Source organism: Eptatretus burgeri, chromosome 10 (genome assembly GCF_056783735.1).
Source record: "Eptatretus burgeri isolate ZD-2024b chromosome 10, Ebu_testis_v1, whole genome shotgun sequence".
NCBI classification, from domain to species: Eukaryota; Metazoa; Chordata; class Myxini; order Myxiniformes; family Myxinidae; genus Eptatretus; species Eptatretus burgeri.
The window spans coordinates 30,878,089-30,898,843 of record NC_140970.1 but is presented as its reverse complement, the minus strand read 5'-3'; the positions used below and the strand labels follow the sequence as shown (position 1 = coordinate 30,898,843).

General features: G+C 41.7%; 1 protein-coding gene across 4 annotated transcripts in view; it reads left to right on the top strand.

The window, feature by feature from the left end:
• LOC147018223 (forkhead box protein N4-like) overlaps positions 1-20,755 on the top strand; it is a 66,116-nt gene that overhangs the window by 36,871 nt on the left and 8,490 nt on the right. For all 4 annotated transcript variants that reach the window (XM_085897715.1, XM_085897714.1, XM_085897713.1 and 1 more), the window contains 3 exons: positions 6,752-6,832; positions 7,083-7,186; positions 14,387-14,483. In XM_085897715.1, coding sequence (XP_085753841.1) covers positions 6,752-6,832; positions 7,083-7,186; positions 14,387-14,483 — 282 coding nt within the window. The remainder of the gene's footprint in view (positions 1-6,751; positions 6,833-7,082; positions 7,187-14,386; positions 14,484-20,755) is intronic.

Genomic DNA, 20,755 nt, shown 5'->3' with positions numbered 1-20,755 from the left:
CATTCTGGTTACCCCCGGGTGGCACAGAGACACATGGAGGTCTTGCAAAGCCCGACTGATTGTCGCCGAACAGTAGACCCGAGAGAAGGTGTCTGCAGCAGGGTTTTCCCTCCCGAGCCGGTAAACAATGTCATAACTATAACAAGATAGATCTATCCGCCATCTCATTATTTTCTCATTCTTAATTTTCCCGTTATTTTTCCCATCAAACATGAATGCAACGGATCGCTGGTCCGTGACGAGTGTGAAGTGGTTTCCCAGTAAATAATGTCCCATTTACGTAGGGCTTCGACAATAGCGTACGCTTCCTTCTCTATAGCTGAGTGTCTCTGCTCGCTTCCAGAGAGAGTTCTCGAGAAGAACGCGACGGGTCGGCCGGACTGATTGAGCGTCGCAGCGATCGCGTGATCGGAAGCATCAGTTTCCACCACGAAGGGCACCGAGCTATCGATCGATAATACCACGGAATTACTGATATCATCTTTGAGGCTGTGGAAAGCTTTTACAACAGCGGCATCTGGTGGGAAGTTTTTGCAATGCACTAGGGGATGTATTTTTTCAGAGTATTGGGGGATCCATCTCGCATAGTAAGCGAACATGCCGATCACCCGACGCATTGTCTGCAGGTCCTGAGGTGGGGGTAGCTCACAAAGTGGGCGCAATCGTTCAGGATCGGGCTTAATCGTGCCCTCGGCTATTGTGTAGCCGAGAAGATTAATTGACCTTGCCGAGAATACGCATTTCTCGTAGTTGAGGGTCAGATTATATTTTCTAGCAATGCTCAAGAATCTGTCCAGATTCATATCATGTTCCCCCTGATCCCTACCGCACACTGTGACATTGTCCACGTAAACAAAAGTGTCTTTGAGGTTTTCATCTGAGATGATGTCGTCCATAACTCGTTGGAAGCAAGCTACTCCATTGGTGACACCGAACGGAATCCTCCTGAATTTATAGAGGCGTCTACCTGCCTGGAATGCGGTGTAAGGTTTGTCTTCCTCTCGGATGGGAATTTGATGATAGGCGCTTCGCAAATCGATGGTGCTGAATATTTTATAATTGGCCACGCGTTCGACCATCTCGTCTATGCGCGGCAAAGGGTAGGCATCGAGTTGGGTGAAACGATTGACCGTTTGGGAATAATCGACAACCATTCGTTTCTTATGGTTCTGGCTGCTGGTCACCAACACCTGCGCATGCCATGGCAAATCGCTCGGTTCTATAATACCTTCTTCCAGTAATCGCTTGGTTTCAGAAGTGATGAAGTTCATATAGGCAGTGGTATTATCGTCGTGATTTGATCGCTATCGGTTTACAGTCCGGCGACAAGTTAGCAAACAGCTGGGGGGACGATACCTCTGCGGTGGTCAAAGCATTTAGAATTAGACGAGGTTTGCTTCCTCAAAGGGTATTTCGACGCTCGCGTGCTGCTTGAGGACATTATGACCCAGAATTACATCTGCGCATAAATCACGAAGCACCAGTACCCTTACATCCCGATGCGTGTACCCTTTTACGTCCAACTCAACATTGCAGTACCCTCGTACGCGGGACTGTCATGATGTGGCGGCCATGCATACCGTATTGTCTGTCGGGTGGATCTTCCATTTCCTGCCCTTCACTAGCGAGCTGTTGACGAAACTTTCAGAGCTACCGGTATCAATCAGAGCCTCAGCCATATGCCCGTTAATTCGTACGTTGATGATAACCTTGGATAGATTCCCCGGTGAAGCTGCTGTTAGTTTCTTTTGTGAGTAGAGAGCCGCAGAAGTGGGTTTATTTCTCCTAAGAGTAGATTTGCATACCCTGGCATAATGCCCTTTCTTGTCACAATTCATGCATGTGGCATCTCTGGCGGGGCATTTGTGGCGGAGGTGTCTTTTGTACCCACAAAAGAAGCATTTACCAACCGAAGTAGTGGCTGAGGAGTTTGACGAGGTCTGGGTATCCGATTCCTCGGGTTTATCTCCATCCTCAGTGTCGGAGGTGCCCTGGGGGGTTCCTTGAATTTCCGCCGTAGCAGCGTTCATTAGCAGCATCGGTGTCCCAAATGACTCAGATTGCTGCTGAGCCGTATCCATCGCTCGAGCCTGGTCAGCTACCATTTCAAGAGTGGGTTGCGCTTTCTCCAGGAAGCGTTGCCGTATGGGGGCTGACCTGAGCCCTTGGATGAACGCCTCTCTGGTCGCTTCATCTCGGTGTTCCTCGGCGGTTACGGCCCGGAAACTGCAGTCTTTTCCCAACTGCCTCAGAGCTTGCAGGAACTGATCGATTGTCTCCCCGGCTGCTTGCCTGCGTGTGTTGAGAAGATGTCGTATGTACACCTCGTTCTTGCACTTCACGTAGAGCGCCTGCAGCACGTCGATCGCTGCATCGTAGGTGTCACACTCCGAGAAGAGCCTGAATACACTGGGTGAGACATGATTCACAAGGGCGGCCAATTTGTCGGCTCCCTCTTCAATAATGGTCAGATAGTGTGAGAAGGAACGGAACCAATGCGACCATTTCATTTCCGAGTCAGTCGCGTTTGGGTCTGCGTCGAACCTCTCTGGTTTGTAGATCTTGTCCATCGTCGGTTGAGGGAGCCGAAAGGATCAAGTGAAATAAATTGAAATGAAAGTGAGGAAAGAACCTTCAGAGTGTTGGCTTTATTCCACTTGATTGAAGCCGCTTCTACGGGCACATCAGGGGATACAGGTGCAGCAAGGAGTACAAATGTAGCAATGTATACATGTGCAGTAGATCACCGCAAAATAAATCAGCAATTAGCACAGAGTCCGGTATACTCTCAATTCTTACCATTCAACGAGAACCAAGTGTACCGCCGCCGTAAATGTCAATGCCCCAGGGACAATCCCCCCCCCCCCCCGACCGCGTGGAATCTCGGCTTTATCTATCCCGTGCACGAGCCACGCGACATGTGATCTCACGTCACGACCTTCAATTCACCACACTGACCTCAACATTACCTTCACAACAACAACTACACCGCTGAGAACAGGATCTCATCTAAAAAATAAATACTATATTAACAGTATTTATTTTTCTTCTCTAGTATAAATACTAGCTTCTCGTGTTTCACTGCACCTCGTACACCATAGAAGTGAACGTAGTATTCTTCTTGCATTCGTTTCTGACTTTAACCATAACTGGTTCACAAATGTATACGCAATTTCCGGTTACTTCGGCCTGAATTCGGAATCAGCGATCAAATAACGTAAATCACGATTAAAAATTATTTTTTGATGATGCGGGAGATATTTTTATTAAAATTAGTGGAGGAAATATGCACCATGTGTGATATTATTTGGGTCTTTCATGTCTCCGACGATGCCTTTATCTCCCGGCATGCATCATTCCCCATGACAAAAACCGGAAACAAAACAAAAACGGAAGCAAAAGAGTCATCGGCAATGACACGGATTCATAATTGGCAGGGTATTGTGTTGTTTTTGTTGTTTCCTATTCTCTCATGTGCACGCGTTAAGTAATATTCACAGCATAGAAATAAAACCCAATCGTGTTTATACACCGCACAGCGTTTAACAACAACCGGAAGCAAAAGGTCATAGCCAACGACACGGATTCCAAATAGGCAGGGGTATTGTGTTGTTACCTTTGCAAACTTTGTTGCGAAGGTTATGTTTTGATCGCTGTGTATTTATTTATTTATTTGTGAATATGTGTGTTTGTTTGTTTGTTTGTTTGTTTGTTTGTTTGTTTGTTTGTTATTCGCATAACTCCAAAAGTATTGAACTGAATCGCAGCAAATTTGGTGGGATGATTGGTTATTATCCGAGGACCATTTGATTAGATGTTGGGATTGATCGGGTCAAAGGTCAAGGTCATGAAAAGGTCAAAATCGTCTTTTTACCATAGCGCGGTCAATTTGTATCCAATTTGCATGCAACTAATGCCAAAATGCTCAGAATTCAATGCCCCATATTGTGATGTGACATGACACAATGATGTAATAACCCTTATTAGCAGTTGGGAGTCAAAGGTCAGGGGGGTCACGACATTGCAAAATGTGCGGTTTTAGTCATAACACGGTCAATTCTTATCCGATTTGCATGAAACCAACACCAAAATGTTGTGAATTCAATGCCCAATCTTGTGATATACGATATGACAGGAAATTTAATGTTTTTAAGCCATCATAACATATGAGATGGCAGATGTGGTATGGGATTAAATACCCTCACAATCAACGGTTTCTGGGGGTGGGGAGGGCAAAATGTAGCGTTGGCGAAGGTATGCGCTCTACTGAGTTCCCGTTCTCGTTGTTGTTGTTGTTGTTGTTGTTTCCTATTCTCTCACGTGCACGCTTTAAGTATGAAGCTCACCGCGTTCGCTAATATGGAATAGGCAAAGCCCAGAAGCGAACGTAGAATTCTTCTTACATTCGCTTCTGACTTTACATAAAACTTGTTCACAACTGTATACTTACCAACTATACCATGGTACATGAAAGCGGCGCACAGTTGATTATTTTGACGCAATTTCCGGTTACTTCGGCCTGGATTCGGGATCAGCGATCAAATAATGTAAATCACGATTAAAAATAATTTTTTGATAATGCGGGAGATATCTTTATTAAAATTAACTTTGGGAAAAAATAATTGAATAAATAAACAATCACTTCTGGTCAAGAGTAAAAGAAAATATAAGTTCCGGAAAGAGTTTCAAAATCACTCCCGGTAATGTTAAATACAAAATAAACACTTCCTGTCATGAAAAAAATCACTTTCGGAAGGATAAAATTAACTTTGGGGAAAAAATTATTGAATAAATAAATAAACACTTCCGGTCATGATCTCCCAGCATGCATCATTCCCCATGACAAAAACCGGAAACAAAAAAAATCCAGAAACAAAACAAAAATGGAACCAAAAGGGTCATAGCCAACGACACGGATTCACAATTGCCAGGGGGTATTGTGTTGTTGTTGTTGTTGTTGTTGTTGTAGTTTCCTATTCTCTCACATGCACGCGTTGAGTATGAAGCTCACTACGTTCGCTATTATTACTAAAACGCTCATCTTGTATATATGTATGTATGTATGTTCCCGAAATACAGCCAAAACGGTACATGATAGCGCAAACATTTGCAGTCCACCTTACTCACCATTCTCCTGCGGTATGCAGTATCAAGTTTCGTTCCAATCCGGAAACGAAAAAATTATTAAAAAATCAATTCCCGATTCACTCAAGTACTCTTCGGGAGAATTTGATCAATGCAAACAACCTCAGCGGTATAGTTCGCCGGAGCTATCTTTTTTTTTCTTGAAATGATTTTTTCATCAACCGCTGTCACAATGGGAACCCAACGGGTTCACGGGTCGTCGAGTGCTTTATAAAAAGGCCAATATTTTTTTCGGATTTCAACCCTGATAACTATATAATTGATGAGATGGCGAGCTCCGATCATCAACTATGGTATCAGATGTGAAAAATATCTGTGAAATTAGGATGAAGGGTAAGATAGGTGAAGGAGTCACATGACCTCTCAAATGCGCTAATTGCTAATTATGAAAAAATACAAAGCGCACAAACACAACCTATACATAGATTTAAAGGTAATGTTACTGTTCATCTAACGGCATAACTCTCAAGGGTGAAAGAAGAGCTTGTTGAAAAAAAAAGGTTACCACCTTCGCTAACTTCTCCATATATACACCCTTGGAAAATTTTAAAACATGAAATTTTGATCCGTATACATGTTCTGGCCCTTAATGGAAAAAACATTCACTATTGTCTACCCAAAAACATTGTAATAATATGTTCGATTTTGTTGATATTTCTGTTCAATGTTTTGCAGCTTGATAAATAAAATGTTTGTCTCTAAATATGTGCTTAATTGTGTTAGTCCAATAGATGTACATTAGAACGGATAATGCCAGGTACTTTTGTGGAAGGAGGAAGGGAAAGGGGGGAGCTGGGAGGGGAAGGACTGGATGTGGGAGGAGGGAGGAGAAGGAGTAGGGTGGGAGGAAGGAGGGGATGGGTGAAGGTGGGAGGAGAGAAAGGGTGGAGGTGGGAGGATGGAGAGAAAGCAGTAGGGTGGGAGGAGGGACTTGGCGTTGCCCGGCAACACTGGGTACCATTGCTGGTATCAAATAAACGGTTCTACCATCTTTTGTCAACCATAAAAGGAGTCCTTACTATTATAATTCACTGACCAGTGTTTGTGTGTTTGTTTGTGGGTTTGTTTGTCGGGCGACTCCTCGTACAGTTCTGGCCCAATTTCATCCAGAATTGCTACAGAGGATCAGCATAACCCAAATTAATGTATAGGGGTGTTTTTATCTTTGCCGATGGATTTTTTTTTGGGGGGGGTGAGAAGGAGGGACACAAATTCTGTATGTAAATGTGTTTTGTGTAGCACCGCCTCCAGGTGGGGGAGGGTGTTACAAGTCCTCACCATTTACAGTGCAGTCAGTATTCCTGTCCCCACGTTTTCCAGTGCAATGAGGTGTTTTGAATCAGTAGCAGTCGGTATGTCTTTACTTCATGCACGTGACCCGGGTTATTGATTTTTCCTATACAAAGCTGTCACTTACCTATACACCTCCCAAATAAAGGTATGCGTCAGAAGAACACGTTGCATGCTTGGAACAAGATCGCACGTCGGGCGGTTACTCTGCTAGTTATGAATAATTCAGGACATTTTCAACGTTACAGCATGGCTTGTGAGGATTCCCCCCCCCCCCCAAAAAAAATGCCTTGTACATCCTTTTGTTTATTTGCAGTATGATGTGGGACGGAGCCATCCATCATCCCAGCACGCCATGCAACTTACCTCCCAACCTCAATACACCCCCCAGTATCAGGTTAAACCCGCTCATTACAGTACTGTCTTCCACACAGTCGTTTTGCTGCTTTCTCTTGTTTTTCTTATTATTCCACATCGACTCCGTTTCTCAGCGCCATTCAATTTTACCCCTTCTATTAGATCTGTTTTTTCTATCTCCCTGTCCTCAATTATTCTTCAATCAAATTGATTGCACCTCATCCATCTTCTCCTATTTATATACCTCTTATCCTCCCCTTTTATTTATCCACTCCCTTCCCATCCATCAGTTCTCTGAACCAGGTCCGTTTCGTTACCGTCCTATGTTTGGAGCACATAGAACATTCCCGTACTCGAATGAAAGGCACTTCCCAAAGCCAATCTACTCTTACAGGTAACTATGTCATGATGCATAAACATTGGGTTAAAACTATGTCAAAGAAAAAATAACAACATGAGCAGCAATCAGTGACTTGAAAATGGTTTTAAATGTTTAATTTCTAAGAGAAACAAGTTGTTTGGATTTCTCTTTCCTGAAAGTCTTTCCCCAAAGACCTATTTGCTCTGATGTATGAATGTATCAACCTCACCTGTAGCTCTTATGATGTTCTTCCAAGCCTTTCAAGACTGTTACTTTTTGGGAGGCAGTTGCCTCCAAGCTATTTGCCTTCCAAACCAGAAAAAACCAAGCCAAGTGAGAATAAATTTAAGTCATTCGACAACGCCAGCAATAAGCTTGTGTCTAATCTTAGGACAATCAGTCAGACATGTCAAGTTTCTTCTGAAATATGAATTTTCTGATCTATCTCCTTCCTCCAAAAGGCGGTGGCACCCGATGAAGTCAGTGTTTGGCATATGCTGCTCTTATGTCCCCTCCAAGAAGATGAAGAAAGAAAAAGAAAAAAAACATTTTGTGATTTGAGCTCAAGGAAAAGGAAGAGATATGATTGCTCGAGTCAGGATATTCTTTTCTTTTAAAACCCAGGTTCTCAACTTATCTCGACCCACCATCACACTGTGACTATTCTCACAGCCAGGTGAGAGAACAGGTCAAAAAAAAATTCACCTGAAAATATGGAGAAGTTCCTTACTGGTCCTTTGATCTCTCCTCTGGAACTGTTTCTAACCACCTCAACTCGTGGATCCATAAAGTCTGCTTTGTTGTATTGCCAACTCTGCTTCTCATTGTCTCTACTTTAGCCTGCCCTGTGACAGACTTTTAAATATTTGCTCGGGTCAATCGAACAGCAGGCAGAGTGAAAATATTTTTTCCGAAGGGGCCATATACTCTCTACATATACAAATATAGCAGAAATATTGACCTCTGCTCTGTTGCCCTCTTCGCCCTCCTCACCTCATTGTGAATAACACTTTGGAACTTTGTCTCCACTTTAATAGCATCCTGCAAGGGTACCGCCTGCCATTATTCATACTCAGAGAATCAAAAGTATTTGGTTACAGACTCACATGAAACAAAATATAGAGGAAAATACTAAAGGTGTGCAACTTATATTAAGAAATAAAAACTTTTTATGGAATGTTAGAACCGTACCAAATAACAACAAACATTAAATCCATGGAGTGTCGAAGAAACATATGGACACAATCTTTTCAGTGATCTCTCTCATTTCAAACACTTAACCACCAACAATGATCTCCACATGATGTTACTCATGCTGTGAGGATAATTTCTCGATTGTCCAAAGTGAAAATAGAGATATATACTTAAAAATTAAATACAACTTGCTATCCATGCTGCAGCTGTGGATCCTTCATTATGCCATATTCACCAGTGAACAAGGTGGAAAACTTTTTGACCGCCTCTCGTAAGTCCATATTTCATCTTATTGATTTGAAAGGCACAACAAGATTACATACAATTTATATCCCAATATAAATACAATGAGTGTGACTTCAAGGAAACCATGACACCTTCTAAAAACACCATATTTTTTACTTTGAATTTCAAAAAATACTTTTTGTAAATGACAGAAATATTTTTGGGGGAAATCGTAAATAAAAGTTTACATGGTATATATTGATAACCTCTCCACACCTCTATACACCTGTTCTTACCCCCACTCTTGCATACCTAGTAAAGGTAGTATAAAAAAAAATTATTCTGGAAGTTTACCACCATTGACGCAGTGTCTATTACGCCACCCTATCTAAACATTAGATTAGTTATTTGTGTCTGTTTTTTTGTGTCCTTTATGACATCCTTAAAAACAGAAAGTTTCCTGTTTGGAATGATTTTCAATTTTGTTTAACTGCCAGACAGACAGACAGACAGTAAAAAAAATATAATCACTTCTTTCTGCGCGTGTCAGGACGAATTGAGAGCCAAAGTACGTTAACACGGCAGGTTCGTTTTCAGATTAATGTTCAAAATATAACATTCAATTTAAATTAAGTTGTTCATCGATCGCAAACTCACATTTGTGGACGGACAGACAGAAGGGAACCAATTGCTTCACCCTGCTTTTTGCCTCGTGTGCGCAGGGTAGTAAATGTATGATTCCGACAAAGAACAGCATATTGTTTATCTCATTGGCTCGTAAGAATCATACGACTTCTGATCATTAGGGTCAGGGTTGGAGGTTTGGATTAACCCCTATCACAACCTGCATCCTTGAATGGCATTGTTCTGAAGTTGCATGATTTTCGAGATCCAATTTTTTAAAATTTCATATACAGCCTGTGGCTACTCGGCTGCATCATTTTTTGGAGGCATGGCTGTACCACTGATGCAATGCCCTCTATTACCAGCACACTGGTACTCATTTGCCAACCTCAGAAGGATGGCAGGCTGAGTCAACCCACCTGGTGTTATTTTACGACCCGACGGGGACTCAAACTCAAGACCCTAAGATCTTTAGCCGGCCACCTTAACCATTAAGCCAACACCAGGCTTTAGAGATTCAATGAATGGAACAGAAAATATTGTTCGTCTTTGGAAATAGACAAGTCATGCAGTCATTCGATTTTAAGATCATGTAAACCTTAATTGCAATAAATGTGAACTCATCCCTTTTCTCTGACTCTGATCACAAATGACGAGTTTGGCTTTTAGACAAGATCATCAAAAGTAGATTTTTTTTTTCTTTCTTGCTTTATCAATAATGAATAGAGTCCCTGAACCTTGTGCATGTGGATCAGTGCATTCTCTCAGGGAGTATCTAAAGCCTTGCCCAGACTATCATGCATCCATGATCAGCTGAGAAACTCAGTTATAAACGAGAAGGACACTCGGTAGAGCACGTACCTCCGCCACGCAATGCCTGATCCATGAGAACATATCGGGCCCAATACATTTTTGAATTATCATGCTATACAGTACAATATCATTTTTGGCCCGATCTCTCAATGGTGAAGAATCATTTAAATTCTAGTATCCGGATCCGGATTTCACCAAAATCTAATCAGTTCGTCCTCGTCACACATCCAACCTGTCCACAAAATTTCATCCGAATCCGTCTACAACCTTTTGAGATATCCTGTACACAGACAAACAGACAGAAAGGGCTGAGAAAACATAACCTCCTTCACCTTCGGTGGCGGAGGTAACTAGAACAGCACTCGGTAGAGCGCATACTTCCGCCAGGCTGAACAGTTGATGTTTTGTATCCCACTGATAGGCCGGATCTGCATCCGTATCTTAACAAAAAATCTAATCAGCTTGTTCTCGTCACCTACCCACTCATCCACCAAGTTTCATTTGAATCCGTCCATAACTTTCCTAGATATCCTGCTCACAGACAAACAGACAGACAGACAAACCAGGGGTGAAAACATAACCACCGCCCACCTTCGGTGGTAGAGGTAATGATGGCTAAAACGAGCTGTTGCTGTGAAGTTCAGGCCGTTTCAGTTGTCTCCTTCGTGTTGCCTCTGGCTTTTGTGGACAAAGTTGTTTGATGGTTCATTGAGCAGAAAAAAAAACAATTCGAAAATGTGCAATATTTGGGTGTAATCACCTTGCATGTGATTCAGAAAGAACCAGAATTCTGAGAACACCTTATCGCGGCACATGCAGTTCTTGAGAAAAAGGACATGGGAAGGGTCTTTTTCAACTCTTGCTTTGCATTTTCCCAGCACAATCTATATTTCCTATGAGCCACAATTTTGTCTGAATCTCGATATTCTCTAACCCTGAGAGCACGAATGGCAAATTTGATTGGTTGAGATGTGATGTAAAATGGCATAATATTTTGGCCAAGCACTGCAAAACAAGATTTTTGGTCGTGCCAACAAGGCGATTTGTGTTCTACAATGGTCAAGTGAATATAATTCATTTGAAATAAAAAATTTAAAGGCTGAAGGAAAAAAAAAACTTTTTTTGGAAGTTTACCGCCGTTGATGCATCATCTTTTACACCACCTTATTTAACATGTTAGTTTAGTTGTTGGAACCTGTTGTTTGTGTCCTTTATGATGTCCCTGAAAATTTTTTTTTTCTCAACACAATAAGTTTCTTGTTTGGAATGATTTTCAATTTTGTTTGACTGTCAGACAGGCAGACGAAAACAATACGTGACTTTCAAAATGGACGTTTGAATGCTACCAAGGCCTCTTGTACATGCGCTGTGTGCGCGTCTTCAGTCATTCGGTTCTGCTCACTGGGCACTTTTAACCTGCAATGACTAGGATGAAATCTGTCATTCAAATAGTCTTTTTTAACATAATTTCAGCCACTCAAACAACAACGAAACCATGGTCGATGACTCCACGATCCTTTACTTGTGACTTTAGATCCTCGGTCTTTAAAATAGACTCGAGCATGCACAGTTGAAGCTATTCGGACAGGAAGCAAAGCTGTATGCATGCGCTCATGGCGTTTAAACACCATCATGCATTTATCGGGTTGGAAGGGCCATATTTTGGTTCATTATTACACCTGAACGCAAACTCACCTCCTGGTTGGTTAAATTAGAGGTATTGTTCTTGTGTGGAAGATGGACATTGCTGCTCAGTTTCACCTGTACACACACACACACACACACACACACACACACACACACACACACACACACACACACACACACACACACACACACACACACACACACACACACACACACACACACACACTGTAGCCCTTGACAGCTGAGTCAAAACTTTCTCAACAATTTCAGGTGATTTACTCCACGTGATCAACCAACTCCCCTATCCTGTCTGCTTCATTTGCACTGACGAAGAGTAAACACCAGAAACTAGGCTTCTCCTTGCTACCCATGGTGGTTAGCATATCTAAACTAGAAGGGCACTTCGTGGAGTGCATACCTCCATCAGGCTGATTCGTCTACGTTTCGTATCCCACTGATAGGCCGTATCTGGATTTGGACCTGAAATAAAATTTAATCGGCTTGTTATTGTCACCGAACCAACTCATGCACCAAGTTTCATCCAAATCAGTCCTCAACTTTTTGAGATATTTTGTTCATGAACAAATGGACAGACAGACAGGGGTGAAAAGATAACCTCCATCCACCTTCGGTGGCAGAGGGAATCAATGACCTGTTGATAACATCGATTCTTCTAACTGTCTGCTGATGCAGATCAATATTAATCTTCACAAGCAACACCAGTCGATCTTCATTGTTCTTTGAAGGCACACGCCGATTGTGACATCTTGCCTTGTTACCTTAACCACCGAAGGTGAAGGAGGTTATGTTTTCATCCTTTTGTGTTTGTTTGTTAATTGCAAAATCGAAGATTTTTCCAATTATATTGGTCAGTCGATTTTGTTATTAACCTCCGCCATCTTCAAAGATGGATGGAGGTTACTGTTTTCACCCCTTTCTGTTTGTTTGTTTGTTTGTTTGTGAACAGTATTACGGAAAAAACTCCTCGACGGATTTCGACGAAACTTGGTGGGGGCGTTAGGTATGGTCCAAGGATCATGCCATTAAATTTTGGGCTTGGTCCCCCCCCCAAAAGAAATTGTTCGAGAAAAAAAAATTTTATGTGCATTTCTTCATGTTTTAAGTGATTTCCAACCCCCTCCCCAAAAAAATTGTTACCCCCCAAAAAAAATTGTTAGAGAATTTTTTTTTTTTGCATTTCTATGTTTTAAGTGATTTCCAACCCCCCCAAAAAAACTTACCCCCCCCCAAAAAAAATAGAGAAAATTTTTTTGGGGGGCATTTCTACATGTTTTAAGTGATTTCCAACTCCCCCCCCAAAAAAAAAATTGTTAGAGAAAAAATATTTTTGCAACTTTTTTTTCAACATTTCGATTTCTTTTTTTTGCATTTCTACATGTTTTAAGTGATTTCCAACCCCCCCCCCCCCCCCAAAAAAAAAATAGAGAAAAAAAATTTTGCAAATTTTTTTTCAACAAAATTTCGATTATTTCGAGAATAGGATATCAGGTTCACTTGAGTGACCCAGCAGTATTGGCCGCGGAGGTTTTGCACTCTACCGAGTGCTCCCCCTCTAGTTTTGTCTGTTTGTTTATCGCCTACAGGTCACAATTCTAAACTGATCATCATGAAACTTCACCAAGTTGTGGCGGTTGTCTCAACTGAGAAGCCTTTTGATTTTGAGGTCAAAGGTCAAATTTCTAAAATCGTTATTTTTCATCCCATTGACTTGAAAGTTGAACAGGATTTGCATAGTCCATCACTGAATTGGGAAACCAACTATTTGAGGTCAAAAGATGAAAGGTCAACTCAAGGTCAAACTCCTAAAATCAATTTCAATCTGAAAAATAATTTTCATCCATTTTGACTTGAGCTTTGATTACAATTGTCAATTTTAATCTTAATGAAATGGACAATATGATTTATCCATGGTAACCTTTGGTGAGGGGAGTGTGTTTTACAAGCATTGTGCTCTGCATGATGTCTTTTTCTTGTTTGTTTGTTTGTGAACAAAATATCTCAAAAAGTTGTGGACGGATTTGGACTTAATTCGGTGGAGAACTTAGGTATGTGACGAAATGATTAGATTTTTGTGAAGATCTGAATGCATAATTTTTTTAAGTGATTTTTCCCCATTGAGAGATAGATCGGGGCCAAAAACGACATAGTGGTGGATGAGTTGGTTCGGTGACAAGAACAAGCCGATTAAATTCAGTTCAGGTCCGAATCCAGATCCGGCCTATTATTGGGATACAAAACGTAAACTAATCAGCCTGGTGAAGGTATGTGCGCTACCGAGTGCCCTTCTTCTATTAATTTCTATGATCAATCAATTTTTCAATCTATTTCTATACAATCAATCTCTGGCAGCAGTTGATGGAGAACTGCAGCCTGAACGTCAAATACTCAATATATTAAATTACCAGCATACCTCAGCCTGACCCTCAACCGCTAAACTTATTTCATTGCTGTAGAACCTTGACTTGAATCTCAGCCACAGTCATCAGAGTCAGAGACCGAGCAAGATGACATCTGAGCATTCTTTTTCAGGCCAAGTCATATCTTGGCACCAAGACATACATAATTTCAGAGAGACATCTTATAGTGTAGGAAGCAGTAATATCTGTAGGAGTAATAATAGTTTAATTGTATGTGTTATAATCTATGCATAATGCTTGTTCCTGTTGTCTCCTTTCCTCTCTCTCTCTCTCCCTTGTTCCTTTCTTGAAGCTGTCTCATCGCCATTGCATTGAAGAACAGTAAGACTGGCAGCTTGACCGTCAGTGAAATCTACAGCTTTCTCATGGATGCCTTTCCATACTTCAGAGTGCGTCTCATTGGTTCTTGCTCACTGATGTGTTTCATCAGATTCGCTTTGTCATCTGCTCACACACAATTCATCAATGTATTCTCTCTTAAGGAAACAGTAAACACCCACATGCTGCTCGCCTAATGGTGCAATTTTATTGCAAGTCATATTGATATGGAGCAGTACCATGACGACATATCCACTTTGGACTTGGCCTTGTTGGTATGGCTCTGCTCACAGAATGTTTCTTAAGTGCATACCCTTAAATAACTCGTGATTTCGCTAAATTAATGTGACTTGCAATGGAAATGGAGCCTGTGATGTGACCTGAGCGTAAGCAGGACAGACTGCAGGAATTTGGACCAGTTTCTCCAACTTTTGTCCTTAAACTAGGTATAGTCTTTCTCTTAATTTGCTATTCTACTTGGTGAAGGTATGTGAAGATCATTTATAATTTGAAAATTTTTTCTCATGCATTTATTACATTCCTGTTTTCATTTGTATTGCTATTATTAAATTAAGGGGGTATGTAGTTATTAAGTACATACAGTTGGGGAGGGGGGGGGATAAATTGAGTAAAGGAAGGGGCCTGGGCCATGAGAAGGAAAGGAAGATGGGAGGGAACAGAAATATGATGTGATGGGAGGTATGGGGATTCTATGAGATTGTGGGGTTGAGGGGTGCGGAGTGGTCAAAAGTTCCACCGTTTTTTGAGTACATAATATACAAATAGCCCCTAATGTTGGTCCTCCAACAGCATATGCTGCATATCCCATAGGTTTGCAACCCCTCTACCACCTCTCTCTCTCCCTCCATCCATCCCTCTCCCCAATGAAAAAAATATGAGAAGATACAGTGGATGAAAATACCCAGAGGAAACTGATATATTTGAGGGTAACTACCAGTCGTGATCCCAAAGTCCGTATCGTTTTATGAAAGTCAGTAGGTGATATTGCTGAAGTTGTTTTTAACACATAGTCCTTGCCTTGTTATCATAAGGTCTATTTTGTAAGACAAGGGTATAAGGAGATATCAAATTACTTTTATATGAAATGCAAGGAGATAAGCACACAATGGAATTCTGAACATATTGGATTTAAATCTGGGACCCTGGGAAACTCAGAACTATGTGCTCAGAACAGAAACAACAAATAGACAACAAATAGAAATAAACAAACAAACAAAGTACTGTATTATAAACATGTCTGGTACAATTATTATAATAATATATAAAACTAGAACTGCCACTTTATAACTGCTGGCAGTGATGACCGGGTACCCAGAAGTGTCCGCCTTTGACACAACTGATACAACATGAGACTTAAATCATAGTCGCAAAGTTTTGCATTGATAGGATAAGCGGTGCCAGAGAAAACATTATTTAATGGTGATACAAATAGAGGCCTGCTTCGAGACGGCACGGAACAGACGAGTTACAAACCGGGCAGCACAAAACGTTCAATTTCGTTATTACTGGCTTCCAGATTCAAATAATTAAATAATTCTGGCTGCCAAACCGCGTGGCCGATCAAGTTGAAATTTTAAATTTTTGTTTCACATGTCGCCTAAATTATAAATCTGAAGTTTCGCATATATAAAAGCAGTGGTTCCAGAGTAAACATTAATTAATATTTATCCTTCAATCCAAGATGGCGGCCAAACCATGTGACATGTGACGTCATAATTTTCACCACGTATGGAAACACGATGGGGGATGATAACTGCAAATTTTCGCTTCTCCAGGTTAAGCAGTTCCAGAGAAAACATTATTTAATATTTTTCTTAAAACCAACATGGCTGCCAAACTCTGGGCCCGATCCCGTTGAAATTTCAAACCCTCATTCCGCATGAGTGTTCCACCATAAAGGTGATGTTTCACATTTATTGATGCAGTAGTTCCAGAGTAAACATTAATTAATATTTTTCCTTCAATCCACTATGGTTGCTAAACGTTGTGTCGTACCTCAAAAGGGGGTGAGAACTTTTTATTCATCATGGAGAGGCGGTCATAGTGCTGGAGTTTCGCCTGGATCTTTTCAGTCGTTTCAGAGAAAAAGACGTTGAAAGATATTCTTTTTCAATCTAAGATGGCTGACGAACCATGTGACCTATGACATCACAAATTTATATTCTGCTTCCAACTGGGTATTGGAACACGTTTGTGAAGTTTCGTGTCAATCGGTAAAGGTGCGTTTTTCTATCCAAGATGGCCGCCAAACCATGTGACGTGTGATGTCAGAATTTTTACCACGCGTGCACACATGATGGTAGATGATAATTCAAAACTTTTGATTCGTTAGGTTAAGCGGTTCCAGAGAAAACATTATTTAATATTTTTCTTAAATCCAACATGGCGGCCAAACCGTGTGACTTATCAATTCGAAATTAACAAACTTATATCGCCTACGTGTCCCGAATATAGTTCTGAAATCTCCCCTTCATTGGACCAGCGCTTCTGGAGAAGAAGATGTTTGAAGGTTTTAGGGTTTTTTCAAGATGGCCGCCAAACCATGTGACTGATCAAGAAGAAATTAACAAACTTGAGAAAGGACCTCATGGGGAATATATGTGTCAAGTTTTGTCTTAATCTGTCTTGCCCTTCTGGAGAAGATTTTTAAAATTTATTCATTTTCAATCCAAGATGGCTGCCGAACCTTGTGACCTATGATATCACAAATTTAAATTCTGCTTTCCATCATCGACCCGAACAAGTTTGTGAAGTTTCGTGTAAATCGGATAAGGTCTATTTTCTATCCAAGATGGCCGCCAAACCATGTGACTTCTGAGGTAAAAATTTTTTTACCATGTATGCAGACTTGAGGGAGGAAGGCACTTGCAAATTTTCGCTTTGATGGCTTATGAAATTCCAGAGAAAACATTATTTAATATTTTTCTTAAATCCAACATGGCGGCCAGACCATGTGACCTATCACTTCGAAATTAACAAACTTGCATCGCATGCATGTCACGAATATAGTTCTGAAATCTCGCCTTCATTGGACCAGCGCTTCTGGAGAAGATGTTTGAAGGTTTTAAGGTTTTTTCAAGATGGCCGCCAAACCATGTGACCTGTCAACAAGAAATTCACAAACTTGAAAGAGGACCTCAGGGGGAATGTACCTGTAAAGTCTTGCCTCAATCTGTCCAGCCCTTCTGGAGAAGAAGATTTTTTTTTAAAAAAACACTAAAAAACAAGATGGCGGCCGAATTACGTCATCGATGACGTCAAAAAAAACATTTTTGACGATGAATTTTGGCATAGATGACGCTCAAAAAATTTCAGATTTTTCCTATACGGCGTTCTACTTGACGAATTTTCACCGGTATATCGCTTCACCTATGATGTCACGAAAAATCACACGTGTTCCCCATAGTGAGCTCAGTAAAATGTATCAAGCGAAAAAAATTTCCATTGCACATTTTCCGAGATACAGATGTCCAAAGTTTATCGCTTTTTTCAAGATGGCGACCGCACCACGTGACCAATGACGTCATAATTATAACGTGATTATGCTATCAAAAAAGATACAAACTATGGTGAAAATTTCCTGTCGATTGGCCTTAGTGTCCCAGAGAAAATGATTTTTAAAGCGAAAAAGGGTGCAAAATGCCGGCGGAAAAATAATAATAATGCGTAATAATAATAAACAGAAGAAAAACAATAGGGTACCCTGTACTCACCGGGTACCCTAATAATGGATTACTATGTACAGGGTGTTTCAAAAAGAGTGATGCAAATTTAAATGTTTATTTACAAAGAAACAGAAACCTCAGGAATGTGAACCAAACATTTCTTGAAAGCTTATGACGTAGTATTTTCTATCACTGATTGCTATTGAAGCAAGTCACTGCTTGAGTTAGTGAGAGCCCAAGGTCTGAAATTGGTATTTACGCAAAATCCTTGTAATTGACGTTTTTTATGTATGCCCCTCCGCGGTTCAGACAGGCATTGATTCTGACTCCAAAGTTCTGTCCAACTTTCCTATAGGTCTCATGTGGCACTGTCTGGAGGTAGTCTGACACCTCCTGCTTCAGATCATCCAGTGTGGCAGGACGGTTGGCAGTTGATCGTTTGGGTACCGCTCCATCCTATCACTGAGCCAATTGCACATATCAATTCTCCTCGTGTCATCTTGACTCAGTTTATGCCTAATAGAGATGATGTATGGGAAAAGCTTCGGTTCCTCAGTGAGGATACGCCTGACTGATGTTGGTTTGATGCTTAGCTCCCAGGAGTGCCGGCAGTGGGACTTCGTGGGACTGTCCACTGCAGAATCCTGCCCAGCATTGATGTTGGCTTGACTCTTGGTTGCTGATGCTGGCCTGCCACTGTTGCCCTTGCTCTGGTTGTTCACTGTACCCTTGTGCTCAAAATGTTTCACAATACGTTGAGTGGCACAATTTGTGGGTCCATCATGTGTTCTGAGGTCGTATTCCCGGCAGAACCACCGGCAGTTGTCTACATATCATTTTGTTTCATACCACAGAGCCACCACTTTTGTCTTCTGCTTCACTGTCAATGGCATCGTTGAGTTACGGAGCTAGAAATCACAGTGAATAAATACCACGATAGCACCACCAAACCCTGAAAAGGAAAACGGTATAGATAAAAAAACAAAGAAATGGCAGGAAGTCAAAGTTGTATCAATCTTTTTGAAACACCCTGTACAATACATATTGTATACACAAATTATTTCATACTGAAAAATCATTATTCGACCGTTGTCAATAATCCTTTGAAATTAAGATTGATATTATGGAACACTATGCATTTCTCTAGAAACCACACTTGTGGTACCCGGAGACAACATGCAAAATTTGGTTGCATTTGGTTCAGTATTTTTTTGAGTCTTTGAATAATGTATATATATATATATATATATATATATATATATATATATATATATATATATATATATATATATATATATATATATATATATATATATATTGTTGCGGATCCGGGGTGGCGGGATTCTCACCCAACTCTTGGCGCCACCCTCACCACCGCCGTCTCCGGGGTTTATAACGCTGGCCGGCTCAGCACAGGCCTCGGGTCACGCGCCTTCAATTGCGATACCAACGTACTCCTTGTACCTTGCCAGTTGGGGAAATAGAACCCCTGGTTACAGACTGCTTTTGTCAGATGCCGAGCGTTTTCTGCCAGTCTGTAACCATTTTGGTTTTATATGCCAATCGAACAGATCGTTCCTCGAATTAATTAACACGAATTAATCCATAGAGGCAACTTCATACGAATTAACCAGATTTATTGGGGAACATCGGGGATCACAACAGAAGCAAAATTCACGACAATATTTTTATTAACAATCCTCAACCCGTTCTTAACTAGGGAACCACGGACTACAGGTTTTGATGGGGTCGCAACCGAGATACGCCTTAAACAACGTGCAGACAAAGACAGACAGACAAACAGCATGCATGCAAGACAAGACAGAGTACTTGGTGATGTCTCATGGACGAGAGGACAGTGTCAAAAGCACGAATGTCACTCACAACAGGCGGATGTCCATGGATTTGAGCTCCAGCTCGAATGCGCCGCGTGGCGAAATGGAGCTCGTCCTCCTTTTGCCCCCTTCGCACCGCACGCGGTCTCCGCGCGCTCTGACCCCATGTAAGGTCGACGATGGGCCTCAGCTGATCTCTCTCACGGTCCAGCATACAAATCCAGGCCTGGCCCGTTCACCAGACAAGGCCCAAATCGAGGTGCCGAGCTCCGCAGGCGGATCGACAAACGTGTCGAGCCGTGAGGTGAGTAAGGACGGAGGCTCCACAGCCAGACGCAGGCCGAACCTGTCGATCACCTCCCCATACGAGTCGATCGTCGACTCGACGTGCAGGCCGCCTTTCCCACTGTCCAAAAGGGCAGACTCGACATGCAGGCAGCCTCTCAAAGCCGACTGCCGTTTCTCAAAACTCAACCTTTTCACGAAGCCTTCGTTTCTCTCGCTTCAAAGCCACTCTGAGCATGCCTCGAAAACCCGACTGTTTTCCACACACAATACCCTTTTCTCTGAAGCCTTCGTTCACTCGCTTCGACACACGAGCACCCTCTCAACCGACTGCAGTTTTGCAAAACTGCCAAACTGAAGTTGTTCACGAGGTCTTTGCTTGCTCTCTCTCATTCGCTCCTACGACACACGAGGATGCCTTCTCTCAGCGACTCCCGACAAACTTCCTCTTTTTGGCCACACCCCCTCAGCCGACTGGGCGAGGCCTTGTCCGGGATGGGGAAGAAGAAGAGGGACCTCTCGTTCCACCACCACCGC